Source organism: Hyalella azteca, unplaced genomic scaffold, assembly GCF_000764305.2.
Source record: "Hyalella azteca isolate HAZT.00-mixed unplaced genomic scaffold, Hazt_2.0.2 contig8353, whole genome shotgun sequence".
Classification (NCBI taxonomy): domain Eukaryota; kingdom Metazoa; phylum Arthropoda; class Malacostraca; order Amphipoda; family Hyalellidae; genus Hyalella; species Hyalella azteca.
Genome location: NW_025938450.1, coordinates 129454 through 146815, shown reverse-complemented (window position 1 = coordinate 146815; position 17362 = coordinate 129454). Strand labels below are relative to the sequence as shown.

The 17362-nt window shown below is 36.8% G+C and overlaps 2 protein-coding genes across 3 annotated transcripts in view; one reads left to right on the top strand and one right to left on the bottom strand.

Annotated features, from left to right (window-relative positions):
- Window positions 1-2923: 2923 nt before the first annotated feature.
- Window positions 2924-7686, top strand: LOC108682434 (39S ribosomal protein L10, mitochondrial). The gene is made up of 5 exons (XM_018171594.2): window positions 2924-3311; window positions 3653-3817; window positions 4344-4445; window positions 6352-6540; window positions 7279-7686. The coding sequence occupies exons 1-5, from the start codon at window positions 2964-2966 to the stop codon at window positions 7360-7362; spliced, it is 888 nt and encodes a 295-aa protein (XP_018027083.1). The 5' UTR covers window positions 2924-2963; the 3' UTR covers window positions 7363-7686.
- The window catches only part of LOC108682433, a 37116-nt gene continuing 27355 nt past the window's right edge, over window positions 7602-17362 (bottom strand). For both annotated transcript variants that reach the window (XM_018171592.2, XM_018171593.2), the window contains exons 3-7: window positions 11652-11807; window positions 11241-11326; window positions 10769-10949; window positions 10303-10380; window positions 7602-10071 (exon numbers count right to left, since the gene is read on the bottom strand). In XM_018171592.2, the coding sequence (XP_018027081.1) occupies window positions 8845-10071; window positions 10303-10380; window positions 10769-10949; window positions 11241-11326; window positions 11652-11807 (1728 nt within the window). In that variant the 3' untranslated portion in view covers window positions 7602-8844. The remainder of the gene's footprint in view (window positions 10072-10302; window positions 10381-10768; window positions 10950-11240; window positions 11327-11651; window positions 11808-17362) is intronic.

Genomic DNA, 17362 nt, shown 5'->3' with positions numbered 1-17362 from the left:
AACTTGATGTTTACATTTTTTTTGCTGGGAACTCATTGCAACTGATTTCCGGACAAGCTTCACTGCATACTGATCAATCCAACATACTGGAAACCTTATTTTTTTTAAATAATTGGCCGAAGACTGACAAATATATTAAATGAAAGAATTTCAATCTAAATGTGTCGGCAAGATCTTCTGAAGGAATAAATTTTGCTACTGAAGCGTCGCCAAAGATCTTGCAATATTCATCCACTCTCTGCACAGTGGCAGTAATGGATGAGCACACTCTGCATCATGCATGCTTCAATTGTTTTAAAATTGAGTTTTATTTCAAGTGTCCCTTATTACCCCATTGACCCATTCCCTGGGTTGGTTCAGGTAACTTCAGGAGGCTTTTATTTTGCATCTGGCATCTTACAAATAGTATACTATATATATATATGAAATTTTTCGGAGATGTCATACAATAACCCTTGCAATTTACAAATCCTTTAAAATGAGCCCAAACTTGTTTATGAAATATTTCATGGTAAGAAGTTATTAAGGTCAGGCATGGAATATATTATCTACTTGGCAAGCTGTGACTAAATTTTTCATGCCGTGGTTTTATGGATTTGCCAGCAGTGATTCCATTTCTTCAAGCCTTGATTCCATTTCAGTTTCACCGAGCCGTGAAATTAAATGTGAATTCCATATCTTGACCATGAAAAGCCATTTATGAGGCGCGAATTTATTTACAAAATCCATGCACATGTTACCCCAAATCTCTAATTTTACCCTAAAACAGTCAAACGGCAACAATAAAATTTGTCTTTACTATAAGTTGAGCACGTGTTAATGCAGTCTGACTGCCTTGACATGACCGCAACTATATGTGATCTTCAACAAAACGTTTAGTTGATTTGTTTACAATTTACATTACGATGTTTATGTTTTTTCTGCAGGATATTTTGGTGGGAACAATAAAGCAATGCGGATTGTCCAAGTTGAAAATTATATGAAATGACATGTTTGCAAAGTGCAAACTACGATTTTTCAATCAAACAAAAATTTATGACATTCGAGCCACGAGATTTCATACCTACTGAAATTATATGATATTAGAGCCGTGAAATTTCAGACAAAAATAGGACTTTTCCAGCCCTGATTAAGGGTACCGTCAACCTGGGCTACTCGGGACGATTTTGAACGTTTTTCATTCATAACTTCTTACCATGAAACATTTCATAAACAAGTTTAGGCTCATTTTATAGCTCTTTGCGAGGGCTATCAAATGGCATCTTCAAAAATATTCCATATGCTATTCGTAAGGTGCCAGAAGCAAGAAAAGAGTGTCCCGAGTAGCCCTGTTGAACAGGGCTACTTGGGACACTTGCAATAAAACTTGATTTTAAAACTGCATGCAGAGTGTACTCATACATTACTAACAGTACTCTGAAGTCCTCCTCTTTCATTGTAGATAATGTAGAGGTAGAATATATGAAATTTTCTGTGATTTCTACTTGTTTTTCCTTTATTGATATATTACCATATACATTAATTACCATATTATTGATGCGATAGTACCATATCCATGAACAGGCGATTGAGCATTGACAACGACCTTGTCCACTGCAAGCTCCATATCAGCAGCCATGTAGCATTTCTTCTGTATCTGTAAGCTTACAAGATGGTTTGTAATTTTGCACAATTTTAATCAAGTCTAGTGATTTCACTATAACAAAAAAGATCATGAAAAACATATCTGAAACAGAAAATAATGTTTTTGTGACAACCATCATATGTTTTGAAGAAATAAATCTTAGTTTAGGTCAATTACTTTTCATTCTATGATGCCTGGTGCACAATTCTATAGATAGCATTCTATGTACATATTTGCGATGACCGATGATGCACAAATTTTTTTGTTAAGTGAATTTTTTTTCACCAAGCGAGTTAAATGTAATCAAAATTCGTTGTTGTTAATCAATGCTTTTGTTAACTGGAGCCTTTGCTAACTGAGGTTCTACTGTGAATGCATTTTTAAGGGTGTCCCTAACTACCCGTGAGGGGTGTCCGTTTATACCCTGTCGCGGGGAAATGGCTGCCATTTTTTTTTAATGAGATAGGCAAAATCTGTCAATTACGTTTTCAAGCTGACACATGGGTGCAACATTTATGTAAGTAAAATTTTTTAATATGGTGAATATTTTTTTGCTCCAGAACTTAGCAGAGGTTACTTTTCCAAAATTGCACTTTTCACACTTTTTTCAGCGATTTTTTAGAGATAGGTAGTAAATGTTTGATTTCTTGACTAGCTTTGTACATAATAGATAGTAAAAATGTTGAAGTTTACGCCACTATTTTTAGTCCTGAAATATTTATATATTGCGATATATATATATATATTTTTAGTTCTGCTACAACATTTCTATGAAATGTGGGATGCGCGTCCCTATTTACCCCGCCAGTCACTTTTTACCCCGTTTGACGGTATATTGATAATTCTGCCTTTTAAAAACAAATGCGGAAAGAGCATTGATTTCATCAAGTCAAAACTTTTATTTAAATGCTTATATGGTATTTTAATGTTTGGGCATTGCAGGTGGTGGGGCTATGGATAGAACAATGGTCAGATAATTAGTGATTGACTGAGGCATTATAAAGACACCTCAAAAACAAACAGGAAGCTGTGATGGATCTCTATGTGAAGCGATTTCAAGTGACCATATATGGTAACTTGCCCGTGAAAGGATTAATACACCGTTTGATTGTATAATTTTTAAACAAAATACCTATACATAAATTATTTAAATTTTTAAATAATTTGTTATATAAATGTCAAAGGTTAGGTAAACATGACATTTACATTACATGGCAATGTTTGGTACATTGTAGTGACTAGTGTGCATTTTTGGGATTTAATCTATTAATCCATTTATTAATTATTTTTAAATTTCAGGTCTGAAAAGGTTCTACAAATTTTATAACTGGTGCTGACAATGTTGCAGTCTAAGCTTAGATTATCAAATATTTTTAGGAGCAGCAGCCTTTTGCTTGAGAGATGGTATCACTGTGCTTCATTTCAATCTACCAATGCATCATCTCTGCCAATTTTAGAAAAAGTATACAGTTTTCAAAATCAGTTTCATCTTGACCTTAATACACCTATGGTTCAGTCTGTGAGGTGGAGACGTCCACTTGGCATAAAGAGAGCAAAAATTCCTCATAAAGCAAGAGCTCTGGCTATTGAGTTAACGTATGAAAAATACAATTATCCACTAGCTGGTTTACCTGCATCGGAAACTTGTATCAATGCTGTTAAGGCCAAATATGTTAAAAAGGAGGAGGTGAGTGTAATCCTTTGCTTCAATTTTTATTGTTACAGAATGTTTAATTTTGTAGTATACTGTAACCTTCTTGAAATAATGATGTATCTATACCTAGTTTACCTATCTACTCATAGCTGAAGTTGCCACGGTCGATTTGAGTACATTTTATCAAAATTCAGGACTTCAGGTACAAATGGCAATAAATCTGCTAAATTTATTTGAAAAATTATTAGTATAAAAAATTTATTTAATTGTTGCCAACAAAGATTGACCTATAATAAATTAATGAAGTTTGTGGGTTGAAAACTGCTGTTATTTATGTTTGTTTAGTTATTGTTAGATCTTTTATCATTTTCCAGGATAATCCTTTTGAAAAAATTTTGGCTCGTGAGTTTTTGGAGGAGGTGAAAGCTGGTCAGATGTTTGTTGTGGGTCACATGCATCCGTGCACTGCTGAGGAACTTTTCGAGCAGCGAGTCTTGCTGCACAGGAATAACATGAAGTATCTCTTCCACAATGAAAATGTAAGTTATGTCTGCTGCCCAGGTACAATATAATTTGTAATTATAAATTTTAGTAATATTGATGATAAGTTTCAACAGAAACTTATTATTATATAGTTACAAGAAATATTAACTAGAAAACTGTGTTCCTCATAACTTTTTTTCTTGTGACAAAATAGATGCTAGAAATTCTATTTTTACATACTATTGATGGTAGAACAAAATGAATAATTTTAATGAACAAATTTGCAGTTACTTAAGTTCCTTGAATAATGACAACAATAATTCCTAGGAAGTATTTCACTATTCATGGCAAATTTTCCCTTTAGGATTAAAGGAATTCAAATAATTTGTCCTGCATGGATGTTTGGAATGCCTGGTTTTGTCGTTAGTGTTGATCTTAGGTACAAAAATTTTGGTCTTCCTCTTCATTTCTGATGAGTAAAAACATTTTTCAGCTGAATTCCATCAAATAGGCTTTTTCATATACTGTATTTTGTGAAGTTGAAGAAATTTTCATTGTTTAATTTCCTGTTCATTTTCTCAGATTGCTAAATTGGCCTTCACAGGAACAAAGTATGAGAGCTTGCTGCACCTGTATGTGATGTTCAGCATCAACATTGTCTGCTATGATAAAGACTTCAGCAAGGTATGTGTCAAATCATGTTGCCCATCAATCCATGTTTGTCCATCATTGATATAGATGCTGCCAACAAGCGGACAAGGTGAAATTCTTTTTCTATCTCAAGTTGGTACTTATTTCTCTGTAAGCTAAGAGTTGTATGTTGAAATAGTTTCTTCCAATTTAAAAATTATATTTCTTTCCTTTATGTTGAATATAATATTTTACACAGTTAAAATTTTATTCCTTCATTCAAGTTCATAATTATTTTCACTTTTCACAAAATATTTCGATATCATTGAAAATTTGCACTAATGACTTTGTTTAAAAAAGTTTCTCTTACTTAAAATTCTAAAATTTAGATTGCAAACTATTCTTTGGAGCAACAAATATTGCCAAAAAAATTCATTACCTAATAATCAAAATTTTAAATTCAGTATATAAGGTTTTACACTGTAAAATATGTTATTTTTGTTCCATTTAAATTACAAACCTGAGACACATAACCAGGGTTGGCAATGATTAAATCAAAATGATTAAATCATGTGATTAAATCACATGATTTTTTTTATAAAAAATCATGATTTTTCCGATTTATTTGATTTTTTTGATTTTTTCATATATTTAAAAATATTGAGTGGCAGTCTTTAATTTATATTGAGGTATTGTTATTCATGGTATAGTATAAATGTACTATGAATGACAAATTGGTATATAAACTTGTTGCCTTTAGTTTGTATTAGGTCCCAATAAATGGAATGTTTTTGGTACAGAGGCATCAAGAGTACAATACGTTGTACGTAGCTAGCAGCTTAGCTAATTCTTATAAGGCTATAAGTAGTCTTTAAAGCTATTTGACTATTTGTTATATATTGATTACAATATACAATTTAAATGTGTTAGCTAGCTTACACAGGGTGCGGCAGTTGTGCACTGTGCTATCAGCTACCTATCTGTTATGTGACTCTTCAATGTTTAGAAGATCTGCATTCCTGAAGTGTTTTTGTATATTGAAGCCAGTTAAATGGTCAATATTTAGCTCCATTACCTTGCTCCATATAAACTTTACAAAGCTAATGAATAGACTTATCAATAATTGTTTACCCAAAAATCCCTAAGTGGTAAACAAAACCTTGGCCTGTTGGCCATTATTGAAGGCAATAAGTGCCCTTTTTAGCCATCCATTATGATCCACATAGGTACTGTTATTGTCAGTAGGCTAATTTCAACATAAAAAACAACACTTCAAAAAGACAAAAAAGGTGAAAAAATTAAAAAAAATCAAAAATCAAAGATTTTTTTGATTTTTTCATGATTTTTTTGATTTATTTGATTTTTTTGATTTTTTCACCTTTTTTGTCTTCAAATCAAATCAAAAATCAATGATTTTTTTTATTTTTTCATGATTTTTTTTATTTATTTGATTTTTTTAAAAAAATAAAAAAAATCGCCAACCCTGCACATAACAGTTTCAGAAATACAAGTTGTTTATTCAAGTATCTTCATATTTGCGCAGGCCTGCAATATTTTCAACGTATTATCTTAGGAATGTGCACTGATATGCAAATGAATGTTACTATTCCAATTCTTCCATACATTTTGTGATACTGAAAAAGCTGAAGATTAGGCATAATAGATGCTTGACCATTCATATAGTGTTGAAATAACTATATATAGGTAGGAACTGTGTTCTTATAAAACTAGTTTGTTCGATCATTAACGTCAGTTTTTTTTACTTCAGAATTATATCACATTGTTGTTGCAGTTGTTGACCTGGCAGCAATGTGATAATGCATATCAATAATTAATTCTAAAATTCATCAATCCAAGAATCTAAGGCGTTGTTGACAGTTGAGCAAAGGCTGCATCCAAGTATCTGTAATCTAAGCGTCATTTCGGTGCCATTATTCTAAATTTACCTTCTACTGGGCAGTTGTTGAAGCTGGAGCGCCAACTGCCCTTTTTAACGATACTGGGAGTGGTGGTAGAGGATCGGATCCTCTCTGTGGCAGACCTGAAACGAGCCGCCGAGCTCCCGTCCCTGCCGCTTATGCATGCAACCCTGCTTCAGACCCTGACTTCTCAGCAGCAGACTCTGACCCGTCAGCTCAACGCCCAGCAGGTACAGCGCTCACTTGATTTACAGACAATCTTTGCAGCTGATTGCCATAACAATCAGCTAATTCAACAGATTGGGCCTAAATTAAAGTGATCATTTATGTCTCAAATCCTGCTTGGATGACTTGAGGAATAGGAAATATATAACCAAAGGTTATTTCTCTGTAAATTGTCAATTTCATGTTATTGGTAGCTAAAAAAGCAGGTTTTTGCAAAACTCTGTATATTCTGTATCATTTGCACTTGCATTTGCGTATATGCAACATATCATGTTGCACGTGCGAAACACTTTGATTCCTCTGAGTATGATTTAATACTGTCAATTTAATCGATGCATTTGTACGTTTTTAAATGCCGTTTCCGTCTGTCGGCAGACTGAGCTTCCGGTTATTGTATTGGGTTCTCTTGTGCAGTTTAACTTGTTCAATTTATATACTTTAGCCTAGAACGTTTCTTTTTTTTAGTTGTAAACGGACAACACGGTTGTCTTGATCATGTCTCAAACTTACGCACGCAATAATTCAGTTGTCATTGAAGTATTCATGAGGTCGTGTTGATTTTAGTTGGAGTATATTAATTTCTTGTTCGTACTTTCACTTAACTCGGCAAATGTTTTACATTAAAATATTCTGCATTTGCCTAAACATTAATTACATACATCGTTTCTCAAGTCATTGAAGGAGTGTGTTTATCCCGGATTGTGCAGAATGATTTATTCTATTAACTATGATTCCCTCCACAGACGGAGCTTGCAGGCGCACTGCAGAGATATTCAGAGATGTCTCATGCCGAAACAGCCTCATCAACTCCCCCGTCTGAGAGCTAAAAAGATTCAAAGCGCCTTGTACATTTTGTAAATAATTGAAAAATTAGTTACAAATATTCCATTAGATTTTCCAAAATTTGACGTTCCTGTTTCTCTCAGCTTGTTGACCGATAAATTATTTTCTTAGCTTGTTAACAATCGTCTTGGAATTCAGCCGGTGAAATAAGTTTTTTCTACATAGCAGAAGTTATTATCTCTTCAGCATGTCTTAGGTGTGGGAGGTCAAGGATACGAGCCCAAAAAAATGATTTTGTAATTCATTCATTTCAATAGATTTACAAATAAATACCTCTGGACTGAACGATATCTGATCTCTTATTTACACGTTAACCAGAGAGTTTTCGCCTTTCATCAACGCCAGCTGGGTGTGGTCAGTGTCGGCTTACTTATGAATGACATCTGGAAAATCTTGCGTAAATAGGACAGAAATTTCTTGTAAGTGAGAAGAGACTTTCATAATAATTCTATGCTAATCTCAATTAAGAGAATTCGATCGACTAAATTTCATATAAAGTTGTCATAAGATGAAGTTTGGTACTTTAACAAAATTTAGAAAATCCAAAAGCAACGAGCTGACGCATGTGTCGCATCAACTATACCTTCACGTTTCAGTTGGGGAAAGTTTTCATTGCCATGGAGACAGGTTCGCCACGGTTAAAAATATAACTTTTTACTAAGATTGGCCTCGAATAAAAATGCAACAGTCGTGCAACAGATATGGTAGTCACATTATATCTTAGAACTGCTAATAGAAAAGGGCTTTAACATTACGATAACAGCGGCAACAAGGTTATTCGTAGAGAACGGGCCCTCATCAATGACTTAAACCTAAGCAATAAATAGAATACAACGTTTATTAGAGAGAAGCAAGATATTAGAGGATGACATGAGGATGATTTGCAATGCCTATATTCAGGTTAGTGAGATGAGTTAATGAAAAGGAAAAGTTAGTTTCGCTTTAGTTTAGCCTTCTGCGGCTCTAGGGTCATACCTGTGGTATAGAAACATATTTAACTTTAACTGAGCTCAATATTTGTTCCTCAACGTGACATAAAAAAGCAAAGACGCTTGTAATAGTTGATTTGGTTTAGCTGCATTTGAAGGCGCTCATAGGGCCTCTGGGAGCTGTTTCTCAGCTCCTGAGTTGAGGGAAGCTTAACGACAATGACGACTCACGTTCGCAAACTTATAAACGACGGAAATAATGCTTCTTTATTACTGGTCCAAAAATAGATGCATATTCATCTCAAACGTCAAAATACAACTCTCGTAGCTATTACACTAATTCGGTTTGGGAATACTTATCTTCGGATCAATTTGCACTCTACTACATGGGCTCTATTTCCGATTCACTATTTGAATACATAGTGTAAAATCATTACAATTCATTGCGCGAGGCAGTGGACGGCTTTATTCCCATTCTCAAGAATAATTTTCTGTGAATTGAAATTAAACTTAAAGATACATCAAACGCTTACGTACTCATTTAGCTGCAGAACTTTTTACATATTCGGGAGATTCGAAACCAGGCATAAAAGCTGGTGCGGCTGCCGAGTTCTTATAGTTGAACGCACGGACCCTAGTATACAAGAAACAAGCTACTAAGCACGCGACCGTGAGCACGAGCAGCAACATGATCAGACCAGCAGCGAAGCCTGCTGTCGACATACAGATGTTGGAGGGGTCGGCGTGTAGCTCGGAGACCACTACAGTTTCGTTGGCAGAATTCAAGTTGAAGGCGACGTCGCCTGGTGCAACAACTTGGATGACGCGTTCCGTGCTCACGTCAGTCATCTCCTGAGCGGCTCGCTTGTAGATCCTTACAACGGCTGATCTTCGGTGTCTGACGTTTCCAGAATCATCAACTACAGCTTCGGTTACGACATTCTCATCGTCGTTGAAGTTAACAGATCTAGGTCGTCCAGCAAAGGAACTGTCAAGTCCTTGCCTGTTAACGCCAGGATACGCTCTGCTCGGCTGAGGAATGGCCTTGGGGTCAGGTTTGAGTTCAGTGTTGACAAGTACAGGGCGCGGTGTTTCGTCGGCAGCGGGTCCTCTGTTAGGTTCTGGCTTATGCAGGTCAAGTGCTTTGCTGCCTGGAGTCCTAGGATCAGGCAAAGCTGCAGACTGATGTTCAGAACCAGAAGCGTAGTCTCCAAAACCAGAGTCGCCACCAAAGTGTCCTCCGAACCCTCCACCACCTGATGAAAATCCGTGTCCTCCAACACCAGCTCCTGCGAATCCAGGACCACCGATGCCAGGGGCTGCGTATCCTGGTCCGGCGATACCTCCACCACACTGCGGCTCAGGACACTTGTAACGACACACTTGGATCACGCACTGGAAGTGAACATTCATCGAGTCTGGGAACTTGAAGGCCTGGAAATATGCGTACGACACTACGGAGGCAGACGAGCCAAAGTCCTTTATCTTTTGGAACCTTCCCATAATTTTAGGTCTTGTTACACAGCCGAGATCATCAACGAGTTGGATTGGTGCACGTTTTCCGTCGTGCGCCACGCAGTTGCGGACCATCATGTCGAACTTGTTCTCATCGTCCTTGATAGCGAGCACCATGGTCATGGTCTGACCGATCTTGACGATACCTGAAACTTCTGACGCCCAAGGGCCTTTGCCGACCTGGATCTGCATCCAGCATTGCAGGTTATCTCCAAGGAAGTTGGCGGTCACAGCATTCAGCATGTCAACCTGCAAGTTAGTTAACAATAAGCACTATTGATTTATTTTCAAAATTATTAGTAATTAGTAAACATTTCTTACATTAAACAAATACACTTTACTTCTGGATTAAGCGATTTATACCCAATTTAAACAAAGTTATGTTTGTCTCAACGGTGTTGTCAACATAAACTACAAAAGTTTATCGCTCGAATGATGTCCGGATCCCTAGTGTAGGTTGAGAGAGCATCTGTTACTAACCTGGAATGGCCTGAATGTGACGGATTTTTCGTAATAGTCGTACCAGGTACATCTCAGCTTGCGGGCAGCATCCCAAACCTGGAAATGAGGATTGCACTAATTTTAACTTTTTCCGTGTCATCATGGTGGAGTGGCTATGACTACCATCTTCACCATACGAGACAATGACCGTTTCCTATGAACTTGTTGTCATTGGTCCTTCTAAGACTTCTAGGTCATGATATGATATCATATAATTGATTTTTTTTGGCTTGTGCCATTAATGAATAAACACTGAAAATATTTACTTCTGATGAGAAGACGATACGAATGAAAGAGTAAAAGTTTCATCAATAAGTCAAAAGATGTAATGAAAAATAGGTTAATGTTTTTATAAAACACTTAATATACAAAAAATTCTATGAGGCCGGCAAGCCTCGTTGTCACACAAAAACACTGGAAAGTGTCGGGTTGTTCAGAGTCTCACCTCCTGGACGAGCGGATCGTACTGGATGATGACGGTGTTCTCTATGAAGGTACCAGAGGGCGTGGGCTGGCCGTAGTTGCCGTCGCTGGATGAGCTGCTCATGCCGCAGCTGTTCAGGTAGATGTCGAACTGCGCGTGCAGCGTGCCCGAGCCTGGGCGCAGGTGTACGCAGCTCGCGTCACTGCAGCGGGTAATGAAGTCAACGTTAGTTTACGCGCGGTGACACGGTGGCCACGGAAGACGAAAAATTAGAATCGAACAATTTAATTACTTCGTGTGCCAGCTCGCTGCACAAACATTTTGGTTATTGGATGACCATCTCGTCCGTTTCAAGAAATTTGTGGCTATTTAAAACAGGGCAGCGGTAGGTGAGAAAAGTTTAAACGTCCCATATTAGTTTAGCAAATAAGACTAGGAAGGAGGTTACGTCGATGGGTGTCTCTCAAAGCCGAATGCGCCATCGCAGCCTCACCTGAAGTATCCTTTACTGAAGATCATGCCGTGGAAGGGACGATCGAACTCGACTGAGACTCTCATGTAGGTCTTGTCGCATTGCACCTGCAAATAATTTCAATGTCAGTTGATAGTTCGAGTTGCATTATCTCGGCCGAAATTGATCATGTTCCCAGATAGGATATTTCACAAAAGCACATATAAAAATTTTTATTTTAAGTCATTAACATATTATTAAAACGACGTTAAAAATCACTCAATTAAGTTACTAATTCTGTGTTCGTGACTTAAAGCCAGCACAAAAACGATTGGGTTCTCATTTACCTGTCATACATTAAAAGTAAAAATATTCATCAATAAAAAATTAAGTTGAGTTCATCCAAAACGGAATCAAACGATATTTAGTAGCATGATAAAAGAATCTGTTCACCTGCAGATTAGTTATGCTTGGCATGTCAGGCTGTGCCAAAGGCCAGTTATCTGACGCGGCAGATATCAAGTTTGGTCCAAAATCCGCACCGCTCCTGTGTTCCGCAGGCAGGGAAGCGCTGTCCACGGCATGGTTGTCTTCCTCGAACTGCTGAGCCTGAGAACCAAAAGAAAATGGGTTTAAGGAGTTGAAGAGACGTACGAGTATGTACTAATGGGAATGTGCGAGCGATATCTGTTAAAATTGGTGAAGCAACAGAGAAATAAAAATCGCCTTCAAGGCATTGGTTTTTATTTTAAGGTTTCAGAGCTAATTCCATCCTAATGGGCTTCAAGTAACGTACTTGTCAGAATATACCTGTATGTAAACAAATATTCCTCTATGTGAAAGAGAGTACACTGACAACTGTCTGCTGCGTTCAAAACTAAACCACAGTGGTGAATACTACTTATATATTGTCACGTAAATGACTTACTTCAGCCTAATTTGATATAAGAAAACTAATTCCTTATTAAAAAAGACGATTATGATCGATATTATAGTAGATTATTCGATTATATTATTAGATTATTTTTGAAATGTGAAAATATTATTTTGAAATGTGAAAAGGGCACATGAATCAAATCCATACGAATATGCAGTAAACCGAAAAAAACTGCCAAGAGAAACTAAAAGGATATTAAGGCTCTTATTTAATGAGAGTGCAAGAGAAAGCCAGACGTCACATTCAGACGAGCTGCACCACTTGCATCGATGTTGTGATAAGCCTCCATCACGAGACTTAGAATATAGACTGCAATTCGCAGTGTTTTCTCTCATTGTCTTTGTCGGGGATGAAACTCGATGGGCTGGGCGAGAGTCGACGCGCTATGAACAAGCGTCTTATAGAACAAAGCTCCTCGTGTTCCATCGTATTAAAGTAGAAACTGCCGAGCTCTAAATGAAATTGTAAGTGACGAATTTCATAGTTATTATACAAATAAGCCAATTAATCAGTTCTAAAGAATTTTACCAGCTGATGAACTCAAGTTTTTAGTTGAATATCGAACGTCATACCAATGCAAAGGGCCAGTTTTGATTGCTGTGTTAGTAGCATTACGCAATAGGTAGCAGCAAAAGATAAAGAATTTCGGATTTACTGAGACTGGTTTTTGAAAAATGTTACGGGTTACACCATGCATCACTGCTGACAGTCGTCATTCAAACTTTTCTGGTTTTCAAAAATTAAAATCACAAACGGCAATTGCGATAAAAACTAACTTATTACCTTAAATGAAAACTCAACTGTTGCTTTAAAAGTGAAGGATGTTGGTGAAACCCAAATGCAACGCAAATATTCAGTTCCTTCGATAAACATGATTTCAGAAAGTCTGCGTCGCGGTTCAGATGTTTTCCTTTGTGAATAACTTTCCCACAAAGCAAAGAAAAAAGTAGTTATGGCTACGCTGCTCTCAAGAGTAATCAATTGCCTTTGGCTAAGAAGAAAGTAAGTGAAAGAATCCTCTTGGGAAAGAACGAGTCTTGGAAAGATTTCTTAAGTGCTCCGCGTTGTTCAGTTCGAGAGCAGCGCTCCTGGCTGTTTTTCTCTTGAGTTTCGATGGCCATGAAAGCCGTCGCAATTGCTCTCTTCCCGCGTGTGCTAACTAGAATAAATGATCATCATGTGTTAATCCGCAAATGGAAACTTAATACTGAGAATGATTTTATATTATGAACTTGATAACTTGATATCATAAACTTTATTTTTATACTTAAATTGTCAGCAGCTTCTATGATTTTGTTCATTACGATTAGGGGAAAAAGAATCTAGATTGTAATCAAAAACGAATCATCAAATTTTAGTTCCTCAGAAATTAACAGACCAAGTGTTGAAATTCAAAATATTTAACTATTTATTGCAGGGAAACTATTCACTACTACACTAGGAAGCTAGCTTGAGTTTCCACACCTGAAAAATTTGCGAAGTATTGACGGAAAATTGGAACATATTTTAAGCCCCTGTCCAATATATTTCAGTATATAACTTCTCCACCCCAAATATTGGTAAAAATATACACAAGGTTTATAAAGAGAGAGAGAGAGAGAGAAAGTTGCTACTTATACCAACAACTAACTTCTATAACTTATGCTTACACTAACAATAAAATTGGGCGATTTGAACTCAATGGGCTCGACATAAAAATACTAAATTACGCACGGCTCCCTATATCCTTCTAATCACCAATTCACTGCAAAAAAGACAATGAAAATCATGTTTGAATGGAATTTCAAGAGTTTCTCAAATTACTTAAATTTTCTTTAGAGCTTCAACTTTGATAAGGTGATATCGGTGAAAAACTGGCACAATACTGAAAGCACAAATAAAATTCTTATTTGAAAGATTCAAAAGAAATCGGTGTTTTTTTACTGAAGCGAGTATACAGCGTAGAAAACAGCTAAAAATGTCGATGCCAGTAATCGTGACTATAAATCGTACGTTTGTTTTGGGCGTCACGAGTGCATCCTTCTATTTCATTCTGAGGCTCCGGTTCATTATTTATTATAATACAAGTTCTTACAGAATGTCATTGGTCTTAAAATCAAGCTTATCGTAGAGAATATAATAAAAATGCACGTACGACCGTTCGTAACGGCTTTACAAGCATAAACGCACGACCGTTCGCAACGAAAGACGTTCCAAGCACCCAGGCACAGCGTGTGTTCGTGTATATAGGAGCAATGCGTGCGTAGTTTGTCCCAGGAGTGTTTAGTAGTTAAGACCATTACAAGACGAACACTTGTCATTCTAATAACGCTGACCCACATATCCCCTAGTGGCTCAGCTGGAGAGAGTGTCGGGAGAAATTCTTTAAATTAATTGTACGTCTCCTATCGGACTGGAGACGTCTCACTGTAGACTTGGAGACGTTTCCCGGATTCTAGGCGCGGATAGAAAAGTGTTCCTAATTACTATACACTTGATACCAAGTTTACTCAACAAGTTTGAAAATCGAAATGGTAAGCGTAAATTTCTCGTCATTCTCCATACCTGTAATGACACGTGAACTAATAAGAACTCAAAGGCTTTGCCGCGCTGTACAAAGACTCCACTATAATTAAGTGTTATCACTCGAAACAAACCCTTAACGGTTGGCATTCAATCCTTTAAATGAAATTTGATTGCTAATAAGGTCACTATACTTTTAGATTAACCGGTTAGAGAATCTAGTCACTTGAAATATGTTCTACATAATTTAACTTTAATTCCAATGATTTTAAACATAAGGCTTGATTTTAATGTCATCTGACTATAGATAATAATAGCGTAACTATTAAACTAAAAATTAATTAGAAACCCCATTTTGCCCTTTGCTTTTCGGAATTATTAATATAGCTTTCAAAAACTATAAATTAGTTTCATCCATTAAGTAACTTCGATGAACTGATAGCCGCGATATTTCAATTGATAGATTATTATTAAGAAGTCAAAAACTCGGGCGTTTTTAATTAATAATTCCATACTATTTCCACAAAGCAGATACGGCTCATGGTAATATTACGCAGGCAAAATTCATTATACATTTACCAAAATATTTTGAATTTTGAATAAATGACCAAAACTAAATACAGCATTTGCCGACTGGTGTACTGGCAGCAAAAGAAAGTTTAATCTGTTACATGCACAAATTGACTTGAAGAGATATTAAACTTATAAAATCATTAGGCAAGCCCAGAAGATGTGTGCACGGGTGACGTACAAGTCACGGTCGGGCGGCGCGCTGTTGTCAGTGAAAGGAGGAAGAGAATAAACGCCACCGACGCTCACCTGGCGTTCAGCACATCATCAGTCTGGAGTCTATAAAAAATATTCCTTATTTCTATCCATCCACATAAAAGAACCAGGTTACAGTCGATACGAATGCAAGAAAAATCCCAGTCCCATCGAGCATAAAACTCTGTTCTGCGAAAGCTGTGCACTGCGGGAGATTTTTCAGAACTTTGTTCGCTTGGTTGCTCCTACGATCAGTGGATTGTTTGGCGCGACTTGATCGAGCGATCACAAGATGCTCCACTTACGATAGAAACATCTCGTCTTAATTACCGACAAGCGCAACCTAAAAAGAGATACTTGTACGAAGCCTTCAGGAATAGTGATATCACTCTGGCACAGTTACGGCCATACTACGACGAATATTGCTGATGGCTTCGCAAGTTCCGAGAGATTATGCTATATTTTGATGGGATAAAATATCACGATATCACTTTTCTTATTCAATGCACTACTAGACTGGAGGTGAGCCGGTAATTCTGAATCGATGAGCCTTGCTTCAAGATTGCATTTACATGCGGAAAAAAAGGATGCATGTAGAATTTTCACCTACTGGATTACAATTTCTTAGCCGCAAGTTCTTATTTCTGGTTCTCGTGTCCTTAAAAATTACAAATTTTACCCTTGACTTCTGAGCGTTTCCCCTTAAAATTTTGTTAATATCCCGCCCGATACAAATCGTATAACGAACGTCCGCGGTTTAATAGCTCCTCTGTACAATTAATCATTGTCTGGAAACTCAATATATTACGAGTAATGAACGGCTAATTCTTGAAAATACATGGCGATTCAATAAAAAAAATCAGGGGAAAATTAAGGCAATTAATGCATTCATTATTCCAATGTTAGAGCACCGTATAATGGCTACGATGTCTGCCACTCAGATGGACAGATGATATTTTCAAGACAATAAGTCACATTTCCTCCATTATGATGTAGCAAATGTATAAACTACTACATTATCAACCCTTAGGTATTGAAAAACGGAGCGCATTAATCGGATAATTGACACAAATTACAATCAAAGATACAAAGCAAGCAATCGCGTTTCAATGCATTGCCTTGCAGCAGTGTAATTTGGATTAGAATGCATCAAAATCTTCAAGTGCTATTGTTTGAGGCAGAGATTTGGTGAGAAACATGGTGCTGAATATGAGCAACAGCTAATATCTTGTCTAAAATCTTCATCTTCGTTAAATTTGCAAGATGGCGCATAATGAAGAGGGACCCGTTAAGGCCGTTACCGAAGAGTTTGCTCGAGCAGTCACTCCGGTAGAAATGGATCATTGGTGCAACGGTGAACACCAACGGACAGTCGCGCGAATGTCAACATGTTGCAGACCAACTAATGATATTCAGAATCTTAGTTGGGAATTAGGAAGAGGAGTTACTTATGTAGGGTAATACTGTTGTATGAAGTTTTGACCACCAAGTTGTATTAGTTTATTTATAAATTCAAACCTTGAAATAAAGAAAGTCTCTTGCGTTCCTTTTGCGGGAATTCGGTTGCCACGCATTTAAATTATTTTTTTTTATCTTCTATGATATTCAACAGAATGAATTAAATCGATGCTTTATCACGTCAATATCGCTGAGCTCTGCACAAATTGAATAGAAATATAATTGTTGAATGTCATTTCTTTCCTAGGACGAAGTTTTAAAATATTCCCCCAGATTATTGTTCCATGATCTTTTCCAAACGTAATCAGAAATATCAATACAAAATGAAATTCGGATAATGTATTTTCGAACTAATTGATGATAGCGGATGAACTAATGGTGACCGCAAGATTATTGATACAGAAATCAGTAAGTGTAGAATAAAATAGGTCAGCTAACATAGAAATAGATCCTAACGACGTCCTATATTGTGTCAGCTGACGACTCCCGCCGCGTCCGAAAC

Excerpts from the sequence above, each read along its gene's own strand:
- LOC108682434 (XM_018171594.2), top strand. The coding sequence starts at position 2,964 with ATGTTGCAGTCTAAGCTTAGATTATCAAATATTTTTAGGAGCAGCAGC. Across the intron at positions 3,312-3,652 it reads AATATGTTAAAAAGGAGGAG|GATAATCCTTTTGAAAAAAT; the intron begins GTGAGTGTAATC and ends ATCATTTTCCAG. Across the intron at positions 4,446-6,351 it reads ATGATAAAGACTTCAGCAAG|TTGTTGAAGCTGGAGCGCCA; the intron begins GTATGTGTCAAA and ends TCTACTGGGCAG.